The sequence below is a fragment of the Mustela nigripes genome, chromosome 3, assembly GCF_022355385.1.
Source record: "Mustela nigripes isolate SB6536 chromosome 3, MUSNIG.SB6536, whole genome shotgun sequence".
NCBI classification, from domain to species: Eukaryota; Metazoa; Chordata; class Mammalia; order Carnivora; family Mustelidae; genus Mustela; species Mustela nigripes.
In genome coordinates, this window is record NC_081559.1 from 171572276 (window position 1) to 171592101 (window position 19826).

The following is a 19826-nucleotide window of genomic DNA, read 5'->3' on the forward strand; positions in this document are numbered from 1 at the left end:
ACTATTAGATCTAAAATAGAATTATTGATAGATGCAAGATAACTAATTTTGATATAAAATATGTACAGTCACAAAGCATTCAAGTTTACATACTCACCAATACAGGTAGGTAAGGAATCATTCCATTGGGCCAAAGAATTGGGCACAGTATCACACCTAATTGCAATGGATCCATGGAGAATATATCCTGGATTACATTCAAAAAGAACCAATGAACCAACTGCAAATTCATTGCCAATCCTTCTTCCAAATCTTGGTTCAGGCACAGAGCTGCACTGTGTAGAACTTGTTCTAGGAACAGCTGTGTACAAATAATTATTGATTTTAATTTCATATTTGGTAGAGAAATGCAGATTTCAAAATGTAGCTATTTAAACAAATTTCAAAGAAATCTTTACTTTTTATCAGCACTGAAATTAACAACTTGAATATATTTCTAAAAGTTCTAATATTCATACAGAAAAAATATAATTTAAAATGAATACTGCTATTGTCATCAAGATTTTTTAATTTAAAAAAAATCTTACTTTTAATCCTTTAAACAACATCAAGTAAGTTTTTTTTTTTTTTTTGGTTTTACTAAACTCATTAATATAACAAAATAGTTTGGATTAGGTATTTCCATTTACAGGATGATGACTGAAAGATATATTTTTTCTTTTTAAACTAGTATACCATGTTCCAATATGTGTCAGGTTACATGAGGTAATGTCACATTTTATTTTTCAGTATTTCATAGATTTAAAAAAGAAAATAAACATTGTACTAATTTCACAGTTTGTTCACAAACTTAATTGTTCAAAATTGTGTTTGTTATTGAATATAATTATGTTCAAGGCTAAGTATAAGTCAGACAGATTAACAACAATAGAAGTTTTATTTAATAATCATACAATATCAAATTTGAAATTGCTTTTAGTTTTTATAGGTATGTACTTCGATTGTGACTTTTTTTTTTTTTTGGTTTAGTAAAATAGAATGATAACAGGATGTTTTTTCTTTTTAAAACACATACAGATGGGATTAAAGAGTTTGACAACAGCCCAAAAAATGATATGATGAATTCCAAATAGACTGATTCCTCTTATGTGACTTGTAATAGTGCCTTTTTAAGTTCATAATATCATATACTGTTTAATGAAGGAATACTATTAAAAATGAAACAGTAAAATATTATAGACATTATAAATGGGATAAAGTTAATAAAAGTATCAAATCATGTATGTTTATAAATTTCTTAAAAATAAAGTTCAAGTTACATTTAAGAATAAATACTACATGTTCATACACAATTAAAACAAAATGTTTCAAATTATAGCCCTTAATATTTTAATGATAATGTTGAAGCTTGTCTATAAAAGGCGAGAAGAAACTGTGTAAATAAGCTTTCAATTGCACAAAAATATTTAATAGCCGTGAAGAAAGTTTGGAATCTCCTGAGAGAATGAAAAACTAAAATTTTAGAATGAAATAATGATTTCCCTGCTTGTCTAAGTACATCAGCACAAAATGCTGTACATTTTTAATTTAGAATGCTAGGCTATGGGAAAAATAGAAGATGCAGAGAGTGAAGAGTTGTCAGAAAAAAATGTTTGAAAACAATATGTTGGAAGGAAAGGAAATCATACTTGAGAATGATGATGGAAACAAAAGGTCCCTTTTAACTTTGGTCAAATTAACAGTTTTCTAGTGATGCGGGAGGAACAGGGTGAAACTTAAAAAAAAAAAAAAAACAACTAAAACCAACTTTGATCTCTCCTATATGGTTATGAGGATCTCATCATTAATAATTCTGAACATAGCATGAGGAAATTGATATCATTCCTTAGTGTGTTTCTAGGCTACAGGGTCACTTACCTTGATAAACAAAGTGAAATCCCTTAGCTGTTATTGGTCCAACTGAAGTAAATCGAATTGTGATCTGATTACCTGAACTCAGTGGAAGTGATTCTCCTACTCAACAAAACAAACACTAAGATATCATAAATAATTTCATTCAGTAAACCTAACAAATTATATTAATTTACACTGTTATTTGAAAATGTCACTCTATGTTCTATCAAATTACTTTAAGATAGCCTACCTCTGACAATATATTTTCTTTGGGTTCAGTTTCAATCTCAACCTTTTTACCATAAGGCTTTTATTACATTTTGATACATATTGTCTCATTTCAAAAATAATCCTTAAATATTTTATATTACATTAAATACCACAGACTCAGTGACTAAATATTATATTTACTTGATTACAATCCCCCAAAATAGTTGGTTATATTTTTCTCAAGCGTTTGAGTTACTACTGTGTTTCTATTTTTGTTTAAAATAAAGAGTGATTCTATTTTCAGTTTATTTTTCATATGGATGACATAAATCTCAACTTTCACTCTAATACCAATCAAAGTCAGTCTTTAATCAATAACTGATGCATGGCAGTTCTATTAAAGGATACCTGAATGGGATCCTGAGAGGGAAGATAACAGAGAAGATTGCTGAGTTGGCCCATCATACACCTCAACAACATCGTGGAGTGATGTCTGGAAAAATACAAACTGGCCAAACACCACTGATCAACAGGAACCAGGAGAAGCAAACAAATCACCAACCATCCAAAAACGAAAACAAAAAACAACAACAACAAAAAAAAAAATAGAAAGAGGAGGAGAGAGAGAACAAAGTATTACAATATAATACTCATCTTTTTTCTACCTTTAAAAGAGGGTAGGTGCCAATTGGTTGATATGCCTAACACACATATCTCAGGTCATAAGGTAATGACCATGGCCTAAAAGCAATAAAATTTTTTAAATACTATTTTTTAAAAATAAATTAAATGGGTATAACATTTATCTGTAGATCAGAAACCGTAAGGTTGGTGATTAATACTTTACGAGAACTCTGATTTTTCCCATTGGTAGTTTGGTTCTCTTGACTTTGTGACTCTCTTCTCTTTTTCTAATTTTTTTCTCCTCTTTTATATAAGATAGACAATATTTTAACTTAGGGGGATTTCTTTAGATTGCTTTTAAAATGCTGTTCTGCTATAAGTAATAATTTCACTGGAAAAATATCAGCAAGATACTTTAAAGGTACAGTGTTTAGTTTACATTTTGACTTTAAAATGATTCCTAAGCATTGTTAATATTTTGCCAAAATCAAGAAATTTAATTTATAATTCCTCAGCTATTGAGATATACAATTTTACAAAATGGTTGTTTTTTCGTGGTAAATACCGATCTAAAGTACTTATCAATAGATATTTATAAAGGTCTCTTTTTTGTACTTTTCCTTTAATTATATGTGAACTTTACATGTAGAAATGACCCAAACTATAACTTAAAAGAAATAACCTGTTCCAGAGCAGAAATAAGCTTGTATTTTGGGTTATTTTAAAAAAGAAAAAAATAATAAAAAATTATCCTTAAAACACTTTTTGAATAGAAAAATTATGGCATTTAAAAGAGTACTTTTTTAAGTTTAATAATGATAAGACAAAGTGATTTTTATAAGCTCAAAATCACATTACTGTAATTAAACTATACATATATATTTTAAAGTTCATTATAATTTACACTTGAGTCAAGGTGATGGTAATCCTCTGATGGTCTTGAAGACAGCCTAATTCATCTGAAACATGCTGAGTTTTTCATGTGAACACATACACATAATACTGTAAACAAAGATACACTTTTTTTTTCTTTCGTGCCTGCTAAAATAAGCTGGTGATCTCAGTCCAGTTCTTTGTGAGGTAAAGGGAAATGAAAGCAGAGACAGAGTTGTTGCTTTGAACAATTCTTACACATTCCTGGGCTATTTTTCATAAATAATCCTCCTGAAAACATTTCTTAGAAGTTATGAAAACACATTTATGTTTCTATTGAATCAGTTACATGCATTCTACTTTTTTTTAATAGTTTACAAGTCATATGACATTTCAGTCCAGACCTTTTTAAAAGACCCATATATTGGTCTACCAAATTCCAAGCCATTTCCAAAATATTCCAAAAAATATTAAGTGTTTTTGCATTTTTTTTTTTAGATTGGTGCTTGATCTGTTTTCAACAGTGTCTTTGAAAGTTTCTACTATAATGCAGATGTTGTCATTGTCTGTCCAAGTTTCGTCCCCCCGCCCCCCCCCCCACCCCCGCGCCCCGCAATTGTGTTAGTCTAATGATGGGCACTTTGCTAAAAACACTGTGCAACAAGGCTCTTGGTAGATAAACTATTCTTTCTCTGTATCTTTTTTGGGAAGACATAAGAAAAAGAAACTACTTAAATTTAACATCGTTTAACCCTTTCTGCCAAAAATTTCAAATATTTCCTTAGGAAACATGCCCAATTCCCAAGCAAACCACCACATTACAAACAATATCTAAAAAAAACCCCAAAAAACAAAAAACAAAACAACTCCCCTTCAAACAAACGAACAAAACAACAACAGTCATCTAAGGGTTTTTCTAAGGAAAAAAAAGGAAAAACAATGATTTTTCTTGTTTTTAGACTCTTGTTCACAACTATTACCTTCCTACAGACAGACCAGAATTTTGTGTCACTTGTGAACTAGATATGTTAAAAGGGTAACTTCTAACAATAGAGACGTAAACACTGCATATTTGTATCATGTTAAGTAATGAAAACTGTGGGGCATGCCCTTGGAGTGTCCTTAGTAACTTGGGCCTGCAATTGGTGGTGCTCATTTTGAGATGACAGAGGGGAGAACTGAGAAGGGCAGGGGATAAGGAGTGGAGTGTTGAATCTAGCCTCATTAGCACTTATAAACTAGTAGTAAGCTACTACTCTTCAACAGGCTCTAACTGCAATAACTTACCCAATGGAAATCTTAACTTAAAAATAACTTTTATTAGGAAAAAAAAAGTTACTCTGAGAGTATATTAAGCCATTATATGAAAAGTAAAAGTTTAAAGTATATTTTTGCATAACTTTTCTGTATTTTGAAAAATCAAGAACACCTGCATAGTGATATGATTTCCTATACATTACCAGGTTAAGTATTGCCTCATTAAATTATGTTAGGAGCCCTAACCAAATATTTCTCAGCTAGAAACCTCAAAAATTAATTGGTAAACCTTGTGTTTTGCTTCCCTAGGCCATCCACAAATGTCTTTATTTAGTTAGTTTTCTTACATTCACACAGCAGTAGGTCTTCTGCTTCTAAAATATTCTGAAGGGCCAACTGTACCCTTTGCATGGTTGAGGTCTTTGTAGGAAAATACTGTGAAAGACTTTAAGATGGATCAAAAGATAACTGGATGTTGTGTTGGGTGAGATGTTTTTTAGCCTACCCTTCTGGGTCACCTGTGTTTTGCGGGGGGGCAGTGGCGTATGCAATGGTTTATTGTCCAATGGACAGACCTGTAAATTCATTTCAGCATTCCGTGCTTATCTATATATCTATGTATCGATCTGCCTCTCTATCCACTGATCTATACTTGGCTATTGAATTCTATATTAAACCACTGTAGTATTTACTAAAACCCTCTTTAATTCCTGAGTTAAATAAAATTTTTGATAAAAAAAATTTTATAACATGTTTACTTTATATTTGCATGGGACTCAACTTATACTCTCTTTAAAAAACAAAACAAAACAAAAACACTGATCTACATACCTCAGTCTAATGACTGGACCATCATTTTATTTCTAGGACTACAATTAACCCCCAAAGTCTGGGCTGATCAGGCCATCTGAAATGATTAGCGAGCCCTCTGTCTTCTTTCTCTTAGTTTCCAACAGAGATACAAAGTTCTCTGCATCTCGGCTCCAGGGCAGCTTTCCCTCTCTCTGGAGATCTGCTTGTGAATATCAAAAGGACTTTGTTCTCAGGCTATTAGAATAGGCTATAAACACTAAGCTGCTTCTTAAGGGAAGCACCACTGTCAGTAAATTTTTCCCCTTTCTTAAGCATAATAGATCTTAAAAATAATGTTTTAACTCCTTTGTTATATGTGTATTATTGCAAGTTATAGAAAAGAAGAAAAGGGAAGCCTAATAAGGCAGAAATAAACATGTAAAATACCCCTACAAATCAGTCTATGCAAAGAATCTATTTATTATCTCTGAAATTACTTCTGAGCCTCTTATTTTCCATATATTTTATTCTAGAATACAGTTTGTTAATGTAACTAATATTGTTGATTCTATTCTATGAGGTACCAGAAACAACGTGGGTCAGAAAGCCAACTGGTCCAGAGTTTTTCTCTTAGACCCCATTAACTGTATTTGTAGTCATTCAGGTGGCAGCTTATCTTTACCTATGGAAAGATATTAAATCAGCCAATTAAATTAATTGTAAACCAACAATAGGACATGTTGGGCACATCTTTTAATGCAGATCATTGCTGTGCTAATTATTTAATCCATTCTTAAAAGCTAGTCCTCTACCAACCACAGAAGGGCAACATGTAGGAGGTGTGCTAGGCTGCATTAAAAAAAAAAAAAAAAAAATTATAGGGACGCCTGGGTGGCTCAGTCGGTTAAGCCGCTGCCTTCGGCTCAGGTCATGATCTCAAGGTCCTGGGATCCAGTCCCGCATGGGGCTCCTTGCTTGGCAGGGAGCCTGCTTCTCTCTCGGCCGCTGCCTGCCACTCTGCCTGCTTGTGCGCGCTTTCTCTCTCTCTCTCTGACAAGTAAATAAATAAATAAAATCTTAAAAAAAAGTTACAATTTAAATTTTTTAATAAAGATTTTATTTATATATTTGAGAGAGAGAGTAGTGAGAGAGCAGGAACAGGGGGAGAAACAGGGAGCCTAAGGCAGAGTTCGATCCCAGGACCCTAAAATCATGACCTGACCCAAAAACAGACACTTAACCAATTGAGCCGCCCAGGTACCCCTACAATTTAGATTTTTAAATGTCACTTAGTCTGCTTACATCACTTAAATAGAGAAAACCTCTCATTTAGATCAGATTGATAGGCTATTCACCCTAACTTTAAAATTTCCTAGTTCATTTGCTCCCCCATGAGCAAAGAACTCAGAATGAGACAGGACATTGTGTTTATCTATTTTTCTTTGTAGATAAAGCAAAGTTTATTTGACATCTAGTTTTTACAGTGTTCTATCCAACCAGGATAGAAAGGCGGGGGTCCATCTACTGAAACAGTTTGCATGATGCAAGTGCTCACTTAACTAAGTTTCAAAAAACATTTGTTTCCTCATTCTGCACCAACTCTGCCATCTCTCCTTTAGCCACATTTGTTTAAGTCATGAGACTTAAGTCATGAGAATGCTGCTTACTTTAGCCATTTCAAATGTACATCAAGAAACGATGAAAGGGTGGCTGGAATGGCATAAAGAAATTTCTGAATATTAACACATCTCCAGAATTAGAAGGCACATTGCAGATCAGCAGTCTGCAGTATCTTGGTGGAAGTATCTTGGTGGAAAACAGCACAGTAGACAGGTGAGGTGTGACATCATGCACGATATGGCTGTGCACCCAGAGGAGGGTGCATTTGTTTAGAACATAAATAAGTAGTTCTCTACTCTCGATTGCTGCTGAATGTTCCACCGTTGCCTAAGCAAGTCAGAAACTTGGAAGTTGCACTTAATTCTTGTACCATCAAAATAACTAGCTAGGGCATTCATTGTACAGAGGCTCACTGATTTAGCAATTAACTTTAAATGAGGATAATATGTCCAAACATGGACACGATTGATGTTATTCAGTGATTAGGATTGGAGTTATCGAACAAAAAATAAATATTGAGTTTATGCAAACACAGAAGGGTTTTAATTTTGCCTTTGTCAATTTTGTTTTCCTCTCAGGAAGGAATCAGTCACAGAGTATCCCAATGGCACACTAGTTTTAAAAGGAAAAAAAGCCTTCAGACTCAGATGAGACCATGACGAAAGGAGCTGATCTGACCATTCCTGTTTACGGTAAAATTAAATGTCTAAGAGTGTGTGGTAAATTCAGGTCTCATTCAAACTTGCTTTGATTGTAAAAGGGATCAGATTTGGTAGAAGAAGGCAAGGAAGTAGGTCTCTAAGGGCAGTGACAGACTGTCATTAGATTTAGATGGACTAATGCTTTAAAATCACAAATCTATGGGTCTGGAATGCCCCTATAAAGATATGAAAACTAGCAAATGAAGAGTTGGGTCAGATTCTGGAATTGGACTTCAGGACTGAATCTAGGATTCAGGATTCGAGGCAGTCTCTTCACCTTTCCATGCCTCAACTTCCTCGTCCATGAAATAGGGAACAATAATAGTACCTACATTCATAGGACGTCGATATTTATAAAACACTCCGAACAAGCACCTGAACACAGTAGGATGCATTAGTTACTACTATTAGTATCTTAGCCTTGTAAATATATATGCTACTAATTCAATCTGAAAATTCAGTGGGAGGCACAAGTTAATTGACCGTCGAGGTTAGATAGCGTATTTTTTCCCCCTCATACTCTCCTTTCCACGCATGCATATTTAGAACAACGTGTAGACTTAATTGGGTCAGAAGAGCATTCCAGGTGTTTTAATCAAGGTTCATTGAACTCATGATTTCAAAATGGCTATGCTCTTCTCTGTCACTTGATTTTACATTGTGTCCTTCTGGGTGGATTATGAAAGTAGGATGAGTAGTTTTCTATATGGACTAAGAAAAAGGGAGCAAGGTGAGAGAGCGTTCTACTTTTGTTTTAGTTTGTTCCCTTCATCTTAAGTCCTAGTCCCTCTGTTGCAAAAGCATTGAAATACTATCACAAAAGAAATAGTTCCCCACAGAGGGGAATCTGGGCAGGAAAAGGAAAAGAAAAATATTGTAAATTCCTATTAGATCTCGGCATGTTTCTCAACATGCCTGTTATCCTTTTCAAAATCTATACATTCTTTTGTATTCTAGGGTTCATTTTGATTGTATTAGGCACTCAGCTGGTTAGTTGCTCTGTGAAAAAATTGTAAAGAAGTCCCCCCTTGTTTTGCTCAGCTTGCATTTTATTCACCAACACGGCACAGAAGAAAACACACATGTGCACTCACGCTACCAGCAGAACAGAAATGAGACTCACATCGAAGATGTATTTGCAACTGTACCTCATTATGTGTACAAGCATAAAAAAATGACTGTTGGTGACATACCAAAATGTTTCACTACCTTTATATGAATTTTGTCTCATACTTTTCAATCATATGAATACTTCAAGACAATATTATAGAAATGTCCATGTATGCAAAATAATTCCTTTTAGTAACATATATATACAGTACTCTTTTTTCTCTATATGCTCTGACTCTGAAACTGCTTATTGTATAAAAAACTCCAAGGTTGCTTTTGGGATATAATGGTCACTTGAATACTTTATGATTTTAAAATCATTCTCATTTAAAGATGATTACAAGTATCCAATTAAAACCTCAATTTTATGAAATACATATATATAGGGTGAAATATTTTTACATAATATAGTACATAAAGTGATATATATATATGTGTGTGTGTGTGTATATATATATATATATATATAGTGAAATATTTTAACAACTTATTCAAAAGCACCAAAAGACAGAACATTTAAAATCAGTCCCAAATCAAAGTAGTGTGCTACTTATTTTCAAAACATCATCTATGGGGTGCCTGGGTGGCTCAGTCCTTATGCATCTGCCTGGCTTAGGTCATGATCCTCCTAGTGTCCTGGGATAGAGCCCTGCATCGGGCTCCCTTGTTGGCAGGAAACCTGCTTCCCCCTCTCCCACTACCTCTGCTCATGTTCCTGCTCTCGCTCACACTGTCTCTCTCTCTTTTTCTCTCACTGTCAAATAAATAAATAAAATCTTAAAAAAATAAAGTCATCTAGCACTGGAAAAGTTTGAGTAGAAGTTGCATTGATATAATAATAATTGAGAATTTCATCAGTATTTTGGAAACGTTCACATTTTCCACATATCAGTTAGAATCCAAATACTTATGGTTATTATAATACAATACTAGTAAACTATTAACTCACAATGAGGTGCTTTACACTAAGATAGCGTTTTAGTTAAGGTTAGTCATGTGAATCACACTAATTACCTATGGGCTATTTAAATCAGATAGAAGTTTGCCTCTACCATAGGTCCTGCAGTCAATCTTGCCCTTGAGCAAATAACAGCTACGTTAGTCAGCATCTCATAGACTACCATGAAAACATGCTGGTTCTGAAAAGAAGTATACCAAAATCTTTTTATTGCAATTTTGTAATAATCAGGAAAAGATGTTATTTAAAAAACAAAATCATGTTTCTGACCAGGGTACCCAATTATCTAGTAACCTAAGTAGCTCCAGAAATCTTGTCCTGTTTTGAATTTGTAACAGTAAACAGGATAATTTATTTTCCTGTTAGCAGTTTCCTGTGTGATACCTGTACCAATCTATAAGCTAGGTTTACTGACTAAATCCATGGTATTTACTTTCAGGCTTCTCTGAAGCTGGGTGTATATACTGTGACCATTTGCTCATCACAAATTTTCAACTGTCTATAACTTCTTTTAAACATATGGGCATTATTAAAAAAAAAAAACCCTTATAGCAAATGTAGTTCAGTTTTTTTTAATTGTTTCAGGAACAAATATCTATTCAACTGCAAGCCAGCAGCTTATCTGCAATTTGGCAGTTGTAACATTTCCCAATAGCTGAAAATTAATTTGGTGTTCAAAAAGCAATGAAATCAAGAAAAACACAATAAACAATTCTACTGCATGTTTAAAAGAATTAAAACAGAAAAGCAAAATTAAAAGTTTAAAGTGTTACAATATTTTATTAGCACTTTTATTTTGAACTCAATTTCAATTTGGATGAGTATTTTCCTCTAACCATTCTTAAGTCTTTTTTTCTACACATTTGGCAGAATATATCTGCCAAATCCCAATGAGGCCAGACAGATTTAGGTCAGGAAAATATTCTCATGTGGACTATAACATGAGCTAGTGGAATTTTTTTATTATGGAAATTTCCAAACATATACAAAGTAGAGAGACTAGTAAAATAAACACCCATGAACCCATCCGTCCAGTTTCAACACTTTTGAACATGTCCAATTTTGTTTCATTTCTTCTCTCCCATTTCTCATATATCCTCAACCTGGGAATATTTTAAAGCAATTCCCAATATCCTACTCCCTTTTCATAAAGGCTTCAATATTACTTCTAACAAATGAGGAATTTAAAAAATAACCACAACTAAATACTATATCTAATAAAACTAACAATAATTTCTATAATTTAATAAGCAGTTCTTGATTTCATTTCCTGATTCTCTCCTCTCAAAAAAATATATTTATATATATATACATATATATATATATATATATATGTATACGTACACATAAATATACGTATACATATATATGTATATATGTATGTATGTACGTGTGTATATAAATATAAATATATATATTTATATTTATAATTGATTTGATTAACTCGGGATCCAGACAGGATCCACACATTCTATTTGGTTGCCTCTTCCAATGTATGAAATCTCTGACCCCCATCTTATTCCAGATGTCATATACTTGTGGAAAAATATGTGTCTTCTGAAGGCAGAAGACTGAAGTAGGATAAAACTCAACTGATCAAATTTTCCTGTCATCTAGGTTTTTCTGAGAATTAATTTGATGAAGCTACTATGAACAAGCTATTTTCTGTGCCGAACACCTCTGGAGGTGCTGCTATATGGATACAATTCCTGATCCTCTGAAATCCCATTTCAATCAGAGCATTTTGTTTCTCTGTTTTATTTAAGGGACTTTCACATACGATTCAGCATTAAGCCTGGATTCAAATTCTTGCTTTCACTGAATTCTTTACACTCTGCATATTGCCTCCTACGCATGCCATGCCTTTTCTGCAGGCTCAGCACCTCGAACCCCTCAACTCTCAAAGATCCCCTGCCTAAGAATTCTCTAATTGGAAAAATTTACATCTACTTTAGGATGACAGATGGAGGGGTTCATCATAGGGCATTTTAAAAGAATTTCTCAGTTAAAAATTTTTTTTTCTTAATAAATAAGGTATTATATATCCTGTAGACTCAGACGTTATTAGCAGTAGATTTTAGAATTGAGAAGAGTAGCAGGGACAGCTCTCTTTGCCCATTGGTCCTGTACTGTGCTTTAATAAAACCACCTTTTTGCATGAAGAAGAAGCAGAAGCAGAAGGGTGAGAAGAAGAAGAAGGGTGGCAAGAGGATCTGGTAAATAATTTTTGTTCTCATAATGATTTACAAAATAAAATATTAGTAATAAAAAATCTGGGATTTGCAGTTCTATACACCTGGATTTGACCAGCTTTGCTATTCGGTGTTGTATGACCTTCACCAAGCTAGTAAACCTTCCTGAATCTTTTTCCTAAACTACAAAATAGTACCAACTCTAGGATTGTTGTAAAGATTAATCTCTATAGCATCTCGCTCAGCAGGTGCTTAATAAACACAATATCATACACACACACACACACACACACACACACACACACCATACCTTGTGACCTTTGTAATCTCTTATTTTAAAAAAATTCTATATATAATTATATAAATAAATCAAATTAAGCCTTATTTTTTTAACTCTACCAAATATGATAGTAGTAATAGTAGTAATCTTAACAATGAAATCAAATAAGAGTAATAGCATACCAATTTTGGTAGACACCTTATCATTCATTTAGTCCAAATCATCAGGTGTTAAAAATATCCTTTTAGTCCTTTAACCTTCCTCAGAGAATACATATACACATATTGAAGCATAAAAGAGTTATTGAAATAAATCTATAAGGGGCACCTGGGTGGCTCAGTGGGTTAAGCCTCTGCCTTCTGCTCAGGTCATGATCTCGGGGTCCTGGGATTGAGCCCCGCATTGGGCTCTCTGTTCAGCAGGGAACCTGCTTCCCCACCTCTCTCTCTGCCTGCCTCTCCGCCTACTTGTGATCTCTCTGTCAAATAAATAAGTAAAATCTTTAAAAAAAATGAAATTAATCTACAGGATATGTATTATTCAAAGAACACACTGAATTCTGCTAGAGGGAAACTGGTCTTGGTCTTATTTACTGTTTCAGTTTTCCAAAAGACTTTTCTTCTATAGCTATTTTTTTTTCCTTCAGAAATTGTCTCAAACTATTATATTGTCCATAATTAAAGATAGAAAAAAATATTTTATGCTAGTCTGGAAACAGCTACTCTTCTTCTTAGTACACATAAAGTAACTTATCTCATTATTATTGTTTTTTAAAAAGAGATTTTATTTATTTATTTGAGAGACAGAGAGTGAGTAAGAGAGAGAGCATGAGTGGGGGGGCTGAACAAGAAGCAGCAGCAGACTCCCCACTGAGCAGGGACTGCTCCCTGGAGTCCCAACATGGGACTCCAGCCAGGGATTCCAGGATCATGACCTGAGCCAAAGGCAGCATCTTAGTCAACCGAGCCACCCAGACGCTCCTCACTATTGCGGTTTTAACATTTTTACCACCATTTTTGTTGAACTTATCACTGATTTTTGGCAATACTATTATCAAAAGCATCTAATATTCTTCCAGAACTTCATTCTAAATCCCTTACCATTATTAAGTTAGTTATTATTTACTATGTGCAAAATACCATACTGTTGCTGAGAAACTTACAAATGGAAATTCTAGATATATTGGTAAATTCTGATATTGACAAATATTGATAAATTTGTTTCTCATATAAAGATTTTTGACCAGAAAATCATTTAGGTATACAGACAAGGCTGAAAGAAATTTGAGATATTTTTTTTTCCTTCACTTGGTGCACATATAAAATTTATTTGGATTAATAACATCACGAGTTGATAAACAATGAACCTGTTGATATTTGAGGTTGATGCATAAGTCTATTGTTATCTGCCTCCTGACCCAGAACTTTGTACATACAGATAAATTTAGCTCCTTTTAAGAAAGTTTATGGATATATTACATTAAACAACTTTTCACTGAATTAATAAAATCCTACTTTGTGGATGTGGCCTTTTGTTAATGTAGAACTAGATCTCATGGAAAATTAGATATAAGGATCAGTGGAGACCTGTCTTGTCTCTGTTCTCATATTGGGACAATTTACAACTGATGAATGAATTATGTTCCAAAAATATTATCAGAAGACTGTTAAGACTTTAAAATGTATGTTCTCATAAAACAATGTAAAAATGACAGGTGCCCAGATTAACTCAGAAGATCAATTTGATCTAAAATCTGTGTAGTTCATGAATATAATGGAATATTTTAACTGTACAAAAGATTTCATAATCTGTCTCAATTCTTTGTTTTACAGAAGAGGTAACTGAAGTACAAAATGGTTGAATGATTTGTAACAATAATCCTATAGGAACATGCATGCTAAGCTCCAATTAGAACAGCTAGAAATACCCGGCAGGATTTGGGACTTCATCGGGAGAAGAAAAGTCAAAGACCCTAGACATAAATAACATAATTACTACTCCTGCATGGAAAACACTGCTTGATTCTTTTTTTTTTTTTTTTTTTTAAGAACAACTGGCATACAATAATATATATTTCAGGTGTGCTATGCACAGTACAGGAATTCAATATCTTATACATTATGAACTAGTCACCATAACTAAGTCCTTCCATCTGTCGCTATACAAAGTTGTTACAATATTATTAACTATGTAGGTTAATATACACATATTAACTATGATAAATTTAACTTTAAGTTAGGCACAGTAAGAGATTAACAAGAAAACTAAAAATAAAATTGAATAATTATAACATTATGCTGTAATAAGTTATGTAAATGTGATCTCTCTTTCTCTATCAAGATATCTTATTGTACTGTACTGACTTCTTGTGTGACGATGTGGGATGATAAAATGCCTACATGATGAGATGAGGTGAGGTGAATGACGCAGGCGTGATGTACCCTTAAGCTATTATTGACTTTCTGACACTACCTCAAAATAGGACCTTCTGGGTCTTGACCACAATTCACTGCAGGTAACTAAAACTGTGGAAAGCGAAACAATGGAGAAGGGGGACTGCTGTATTCAAATTTCGTGGGTTGTCTAGATATGTCAGAATCCTTCTAAATATTCTAAGTTACTTAATAAGCTACAATTCCAATGGAAATATCTCATATTACAGCATAAAAAAGCTTTTAAGTTACACGTGCAAAATTTATTCAAAGACCTGTATAAAGCATTTAGCTTTTAAAAGAAGCTGTGTGAAAAATGTGTTTTGGATTGTCTTCAATGGAAAAATGGTTGAAAATTAATCATTTTGTATCTGAATGCAAAACAAGCTAAAATAGCATCACCTCAGTTCTTCCCAAACTACTTGTAGGAAAAGTTAACTGTTCAGAGCACTGATCAGTGCTAGACACAAAGATAATTTAAAAATATGACTTCAAAAAAAGAGCAAGCTATTTACTAATTTGTTTTTTATTACCGTAACAAAGAATAATTAGTAATGCACTTAATTAAATATTTAAAACTAATTTATAATCACATTATTATTTATTAAGAACATATAAAGATATAAAATACTTGTGCGTGTGAATCACTTTATATTATATATGGGTTAAATAGTTTACAAAACCATAGTAACTAGCTTCAAAACACAAATGGAATATTCTGTTGTGGTTTCCCCCCCCCCCCCCCCAGGTGAATGAAATCTTATTTTAGTAGAGACTTTAAAAGTCCCCCTGGAAATCAAGGATACAATATGTAATTCCATAAAATTATTCAACTTCTCCCAAGTATGTCTGACCTTGATCCAAATTACACTCAGATAAATTTTACTTCTTTTCCTATTTCCACTCTTCTATTTCTTTTTTATTTTTCATTTAATAAGAATTTTGTTTACATGATTCTTTTATATCAATTATGCTGAATAAATAACTAAATTTTATTTTTTCTTTTTTTAAAGATTTTATTTATTTATTCAACAGAGATCACAAGTAGTCAGAGAGGCAGGCAGAGAAAGAGAGAGAGAGGGAAGCAGGCTCCCTGCTGAGCAGAGAGTTAGATGCTGGGCTCAATCCCAGGACTCTGAGATCATGACCTGAGCCGAAGGCAGAGGCTTAACCCACTGAGCCACCCAGGTGCCCCTAAATTTTATTTCTTAATTGTTAATTGTTAGAGAATTTTTACAGTTAGATTATGCTGGGCCCCAGTCAGCACTTACCATTAAGCAAAGAATTCACAGGTAAAATTAGACCATTATAACTTATTTTATATATGATATTCCAAAGTAAACAAGAGATCCTGAAAACCTTTGGATTGAATGCTGTAAAAGGGTTATAAACCACATGTAAAAAATACATGTGGTTTATAATTAAAGTTTTGAGAATCAGAGCTATTAGAAATTTTACACAAAATTCCATTTTTATACATTTTTTCATGTTTAGATAGATATAGTGTATTAAAAGATATTCTGACTTCAATTTGTGAATTCCAAATTTTCTTTCAGGTTAATTTGGACTATTTGATGGATTAGATAATTTATTTAGATTCATTGGAGGGCAAAAAGGAGCTGTGAGAAAAAAATCTAAATGAAGCGTGTTGTCATTGTTTTATGGCCACATTTGCTATACTTACTTATGCTGGCAGAAGATTGATGTACACTGTCAGGTTTTACCTATGATGACCTGAGCAGTAGGCACTATTACCTTCATTTTGAGGAAGAGGAGACTAAGGTTCCAAGATCACCCCTACGGGAACTTGTGTAGCTCAAATTCATACTCACTTTTGATCACTGTAGTAAATAATGGCATATCAAGTATACTGGACACAGACTGGATCATTTTTTCACATTTCTTCTTCCATATGATAAAACTATTTTCATTAATAATCAGAAAGTGAATAATAGATAATAATGACCAGAAAGAAATACAGTGAAATTTTTTTACACTGTTTGTATAATATATATGCTTATATATACAAAATACATACAATAGTATACACACACACACACACACTCACACACACACACACACATATATATATAATATGTGTCATTGTATAATGACATGTATTATAATAGTAAAAAGTTCAAAATAAGAAAATAAATGTTATGGTATAAAAAGGAAAGATGTAATAGAGCAATATTTTACTTTTATGAAAGTAATTTTGAAAAACATGAGAAAACAAACCTTTACTAAATTTTGTACTCTTTCAGTTATTTACATCTTAAGCAGAAATAAAAATTGCAGGTGTTTACCTAGGATGGATTAACTGAACTAAGTCAAATTCTGCTTCTTTGCCTGAAAATCAGTGCTCTATCATAATGATACTATTTGAATGAAGGAATAGATAGTCAACAGGGTTGGAGATATGAACTATAGTGAACCAGAATGATTCTAAATTATTAAAAATTTACTTTAAAAATGATTGTGGATGCTCAGTTTTAGTGTATCAAGGGCACAAATATATAGTAATATAAAAATAGAATTAAGACATAAAAATACTGGGAATTGGTGTGTGTGTGTGTGTGTGTGTATGTGTGTGCATGCGTGTGTAAAAGAGTATAAAAATTAATTGCATATTTCGGGTGCCTAGGTGGCTCAGTCGATTAAGTATCTCCCTTTGCCTCAAGTCATGATCCCAGGGTCCTGAGACCGTGTCCCAAGTCAGGCTCCCTTCTCCCTCTGCTTCCCATGAATAAACAAATAAAAATCCTTTAAAAAAAATGATTATACATTTCAATAGATAGTTTGCATTGATTGCAAACTTTCTATAACATTTTTACAAATGATTCTTTAGCATTAAAGGAACTAAATAGAATCAATCACATGTCCTTTTTTTTTTTTTTTTAATTAGGTAAAAAGCTGAAAAAAAATGAATTACTCCATCCTATGAGTGGTTCTTGGACACTCTGTCACCTTTTCTTCTTGCATGTTCATGAAGCCAGGCTTCATAGCTTGATGCCATCACTTGTAGCTCCTAAAATTATTATGTTCTGCTCCTCCAAATTCTCTGATGCTGTGTATCTAGACTCTTTCATTTTCTTAGCTAATGTCTAGTCTCTCTGAAGACTCAGAGAAGTTAACACTGAATACTCAGTATCATTACCTCAGAATTTGTTGAAGGAAGGGCTGCTCAAATATGCTTCTATCGTATTCACTGCTTATTCTGGTCTTTCAAGTTATTACACTGTTTTGAAATTTTGATTTAAATACCTTTTTTTTTCTCCACTACTTGAAATTATTTATTTGTGTATCCCAGTGCCTACTTTTCTGGCACTCACCACCTATTTGTGCAATGAGTGTGGAAACTCCAATTATGTACTCCCCCCAACGCCCCCCCCCCAACATAAACCAGAAGTGCTGAGACAATGTTTTCACTCTTTTCAGGTAATCAACACAGTACCTTGCAATCATTTCAAATACCAGGTGTGAGAAAGGGTGCGTCAGCACGGCTCTCCTTTTTCATTTTCTCTGTTTTGTCTCACAAACAATCAATATTATTTAAGCAATTATCAATCATATCTGACAGAGCTTCCTTAAATATAAATGGAGTTGTCACAAGTTGCTTAAAAGGGGTAGCAAAAATGAGGGTATTTAGTTCAGTTCACTCGAGATTGATGGCCTCATGTCCTTACGAAGGCAGTACAGATGCCACCAGTCAAATAAAGACAAGCTGCCTGTCTTCTGCCAAATCTCTCCTCACTTGAGGAAAGGTATTTGCCTAGTTACCCAATCCACTTCACAATATTTAGGATGACCTCTTCTGTGTCCACGCTAGGTCCTGAGGTGTAAGTGTTGCTTCCTGGAGCTGTTTCCGTACTTCTCCCTTCTTAAAAACATGTACATAGAAGCGCACAGGTTCTTACTTTCTATCTTCAGAATGTGTCTTGATTCTAGTTGACCACCCCCTCTCTTCCCTATTCCCATCACCACCTCCTCATTTCGGACTCACATTATCTCTCACCTTCTCTGTGACATCCCTGTGTCAACTTCCTGCTCCACACCTGTATGGAAGTAAGTAATCTAAACTACAAATCCACTTACGTCACTTCCCCTATGTGACAGTTTAGCTGTGGAAATGACCAGATGGGCTGCATGAATACTTTGGTATTTTCATCAGATCCTGCCCCTCACCCAGTTATTTCCCTGGCGTCTCATTTCTAAAGCTTACCTAAAGTTTCATGCGCACCACCACCACTTCTGTTAAGAAAAATGCTTACAGATACTTTTTTCACTTTCTGATAGGAACAATAAACCATATTGATGTTTTATTAATGCTCATTAAATAATAATAACTGCTTTCCAATTTTTAGAGTTTTGACCTGTAGTTCACTCTCTGGAAAAGGAATTTGGAGGTACTAAAATCCAAGCTAAAATCAGAATATAAAGAATAAAAAATTAAAAAAAAGAACTCCAGTACACACAAAACTTACTCTTAAAACAGAGATGTAAAATCATTTCATAGTAGAAGGTAAAAACTTGGATAGACCAAGCAAACAAATGATCTTAAGTTTTCCTTAAGGAAATGATCTTAAGTTTTCCTTAACTTAAGGAAAAAATAGGCTTGAAACCCTGGTCTTATGTTCAAGGACAGATTAGAAATCCAGTCAGTATCATTTTATTTAACAAGTATTTATTGAGTGCTTATAACATATAAACAAATATTCTTGGAGCTCACAATATACAATCCTTGCCTTCAACAATCTCTCCTTACTTACCACCCTGAACGATAAATTCTAATGGTGGAGATTTTTTTCTTTAGCGTTCCTTCCATGCTACTCCTTGCTCAGAATGCCCTCCCTGTTCCCCTCTAACTATATGACATCTACCACTTTGCCAAGAGGAAGCAAGGCTTATCTCCTACACGAATCCTTTCTGAATTTTCATCATACA

The 19826-nt window shown here is 33.5% G+C and overlaps 1 protein-coding gene across 1 annotated transcript in view; it reads right to left on the bottom strand.

Annotated features, from left to right (window-relative positions):
* CSMD3 (CUB and Sushi multiple domains 3) overlaps window positions 1–19826 on the bottom strand; it is a 439117-nt gene that overhangs the window by 176207 nt on the left and 243084 nt on the right. Inside the window, exons 20-22 of the mRNA XM_059395523.1 lie at window positions 2452–2565; window positions 1858–1953; window positions 98–301 (exon numbers count right to left, since the gene is read on the bottom strand). Of these exons, the coding sequence (XP_059251506.1) occupies window positions 98–301; window positions 1858–1953; window positions 2452–2565 (414 nt within the window). The remainder of the gene's footprint in view (window positions 1–97; window positions 302–1857; window positions 1954–2451; window positions 2566–19826) is intronic.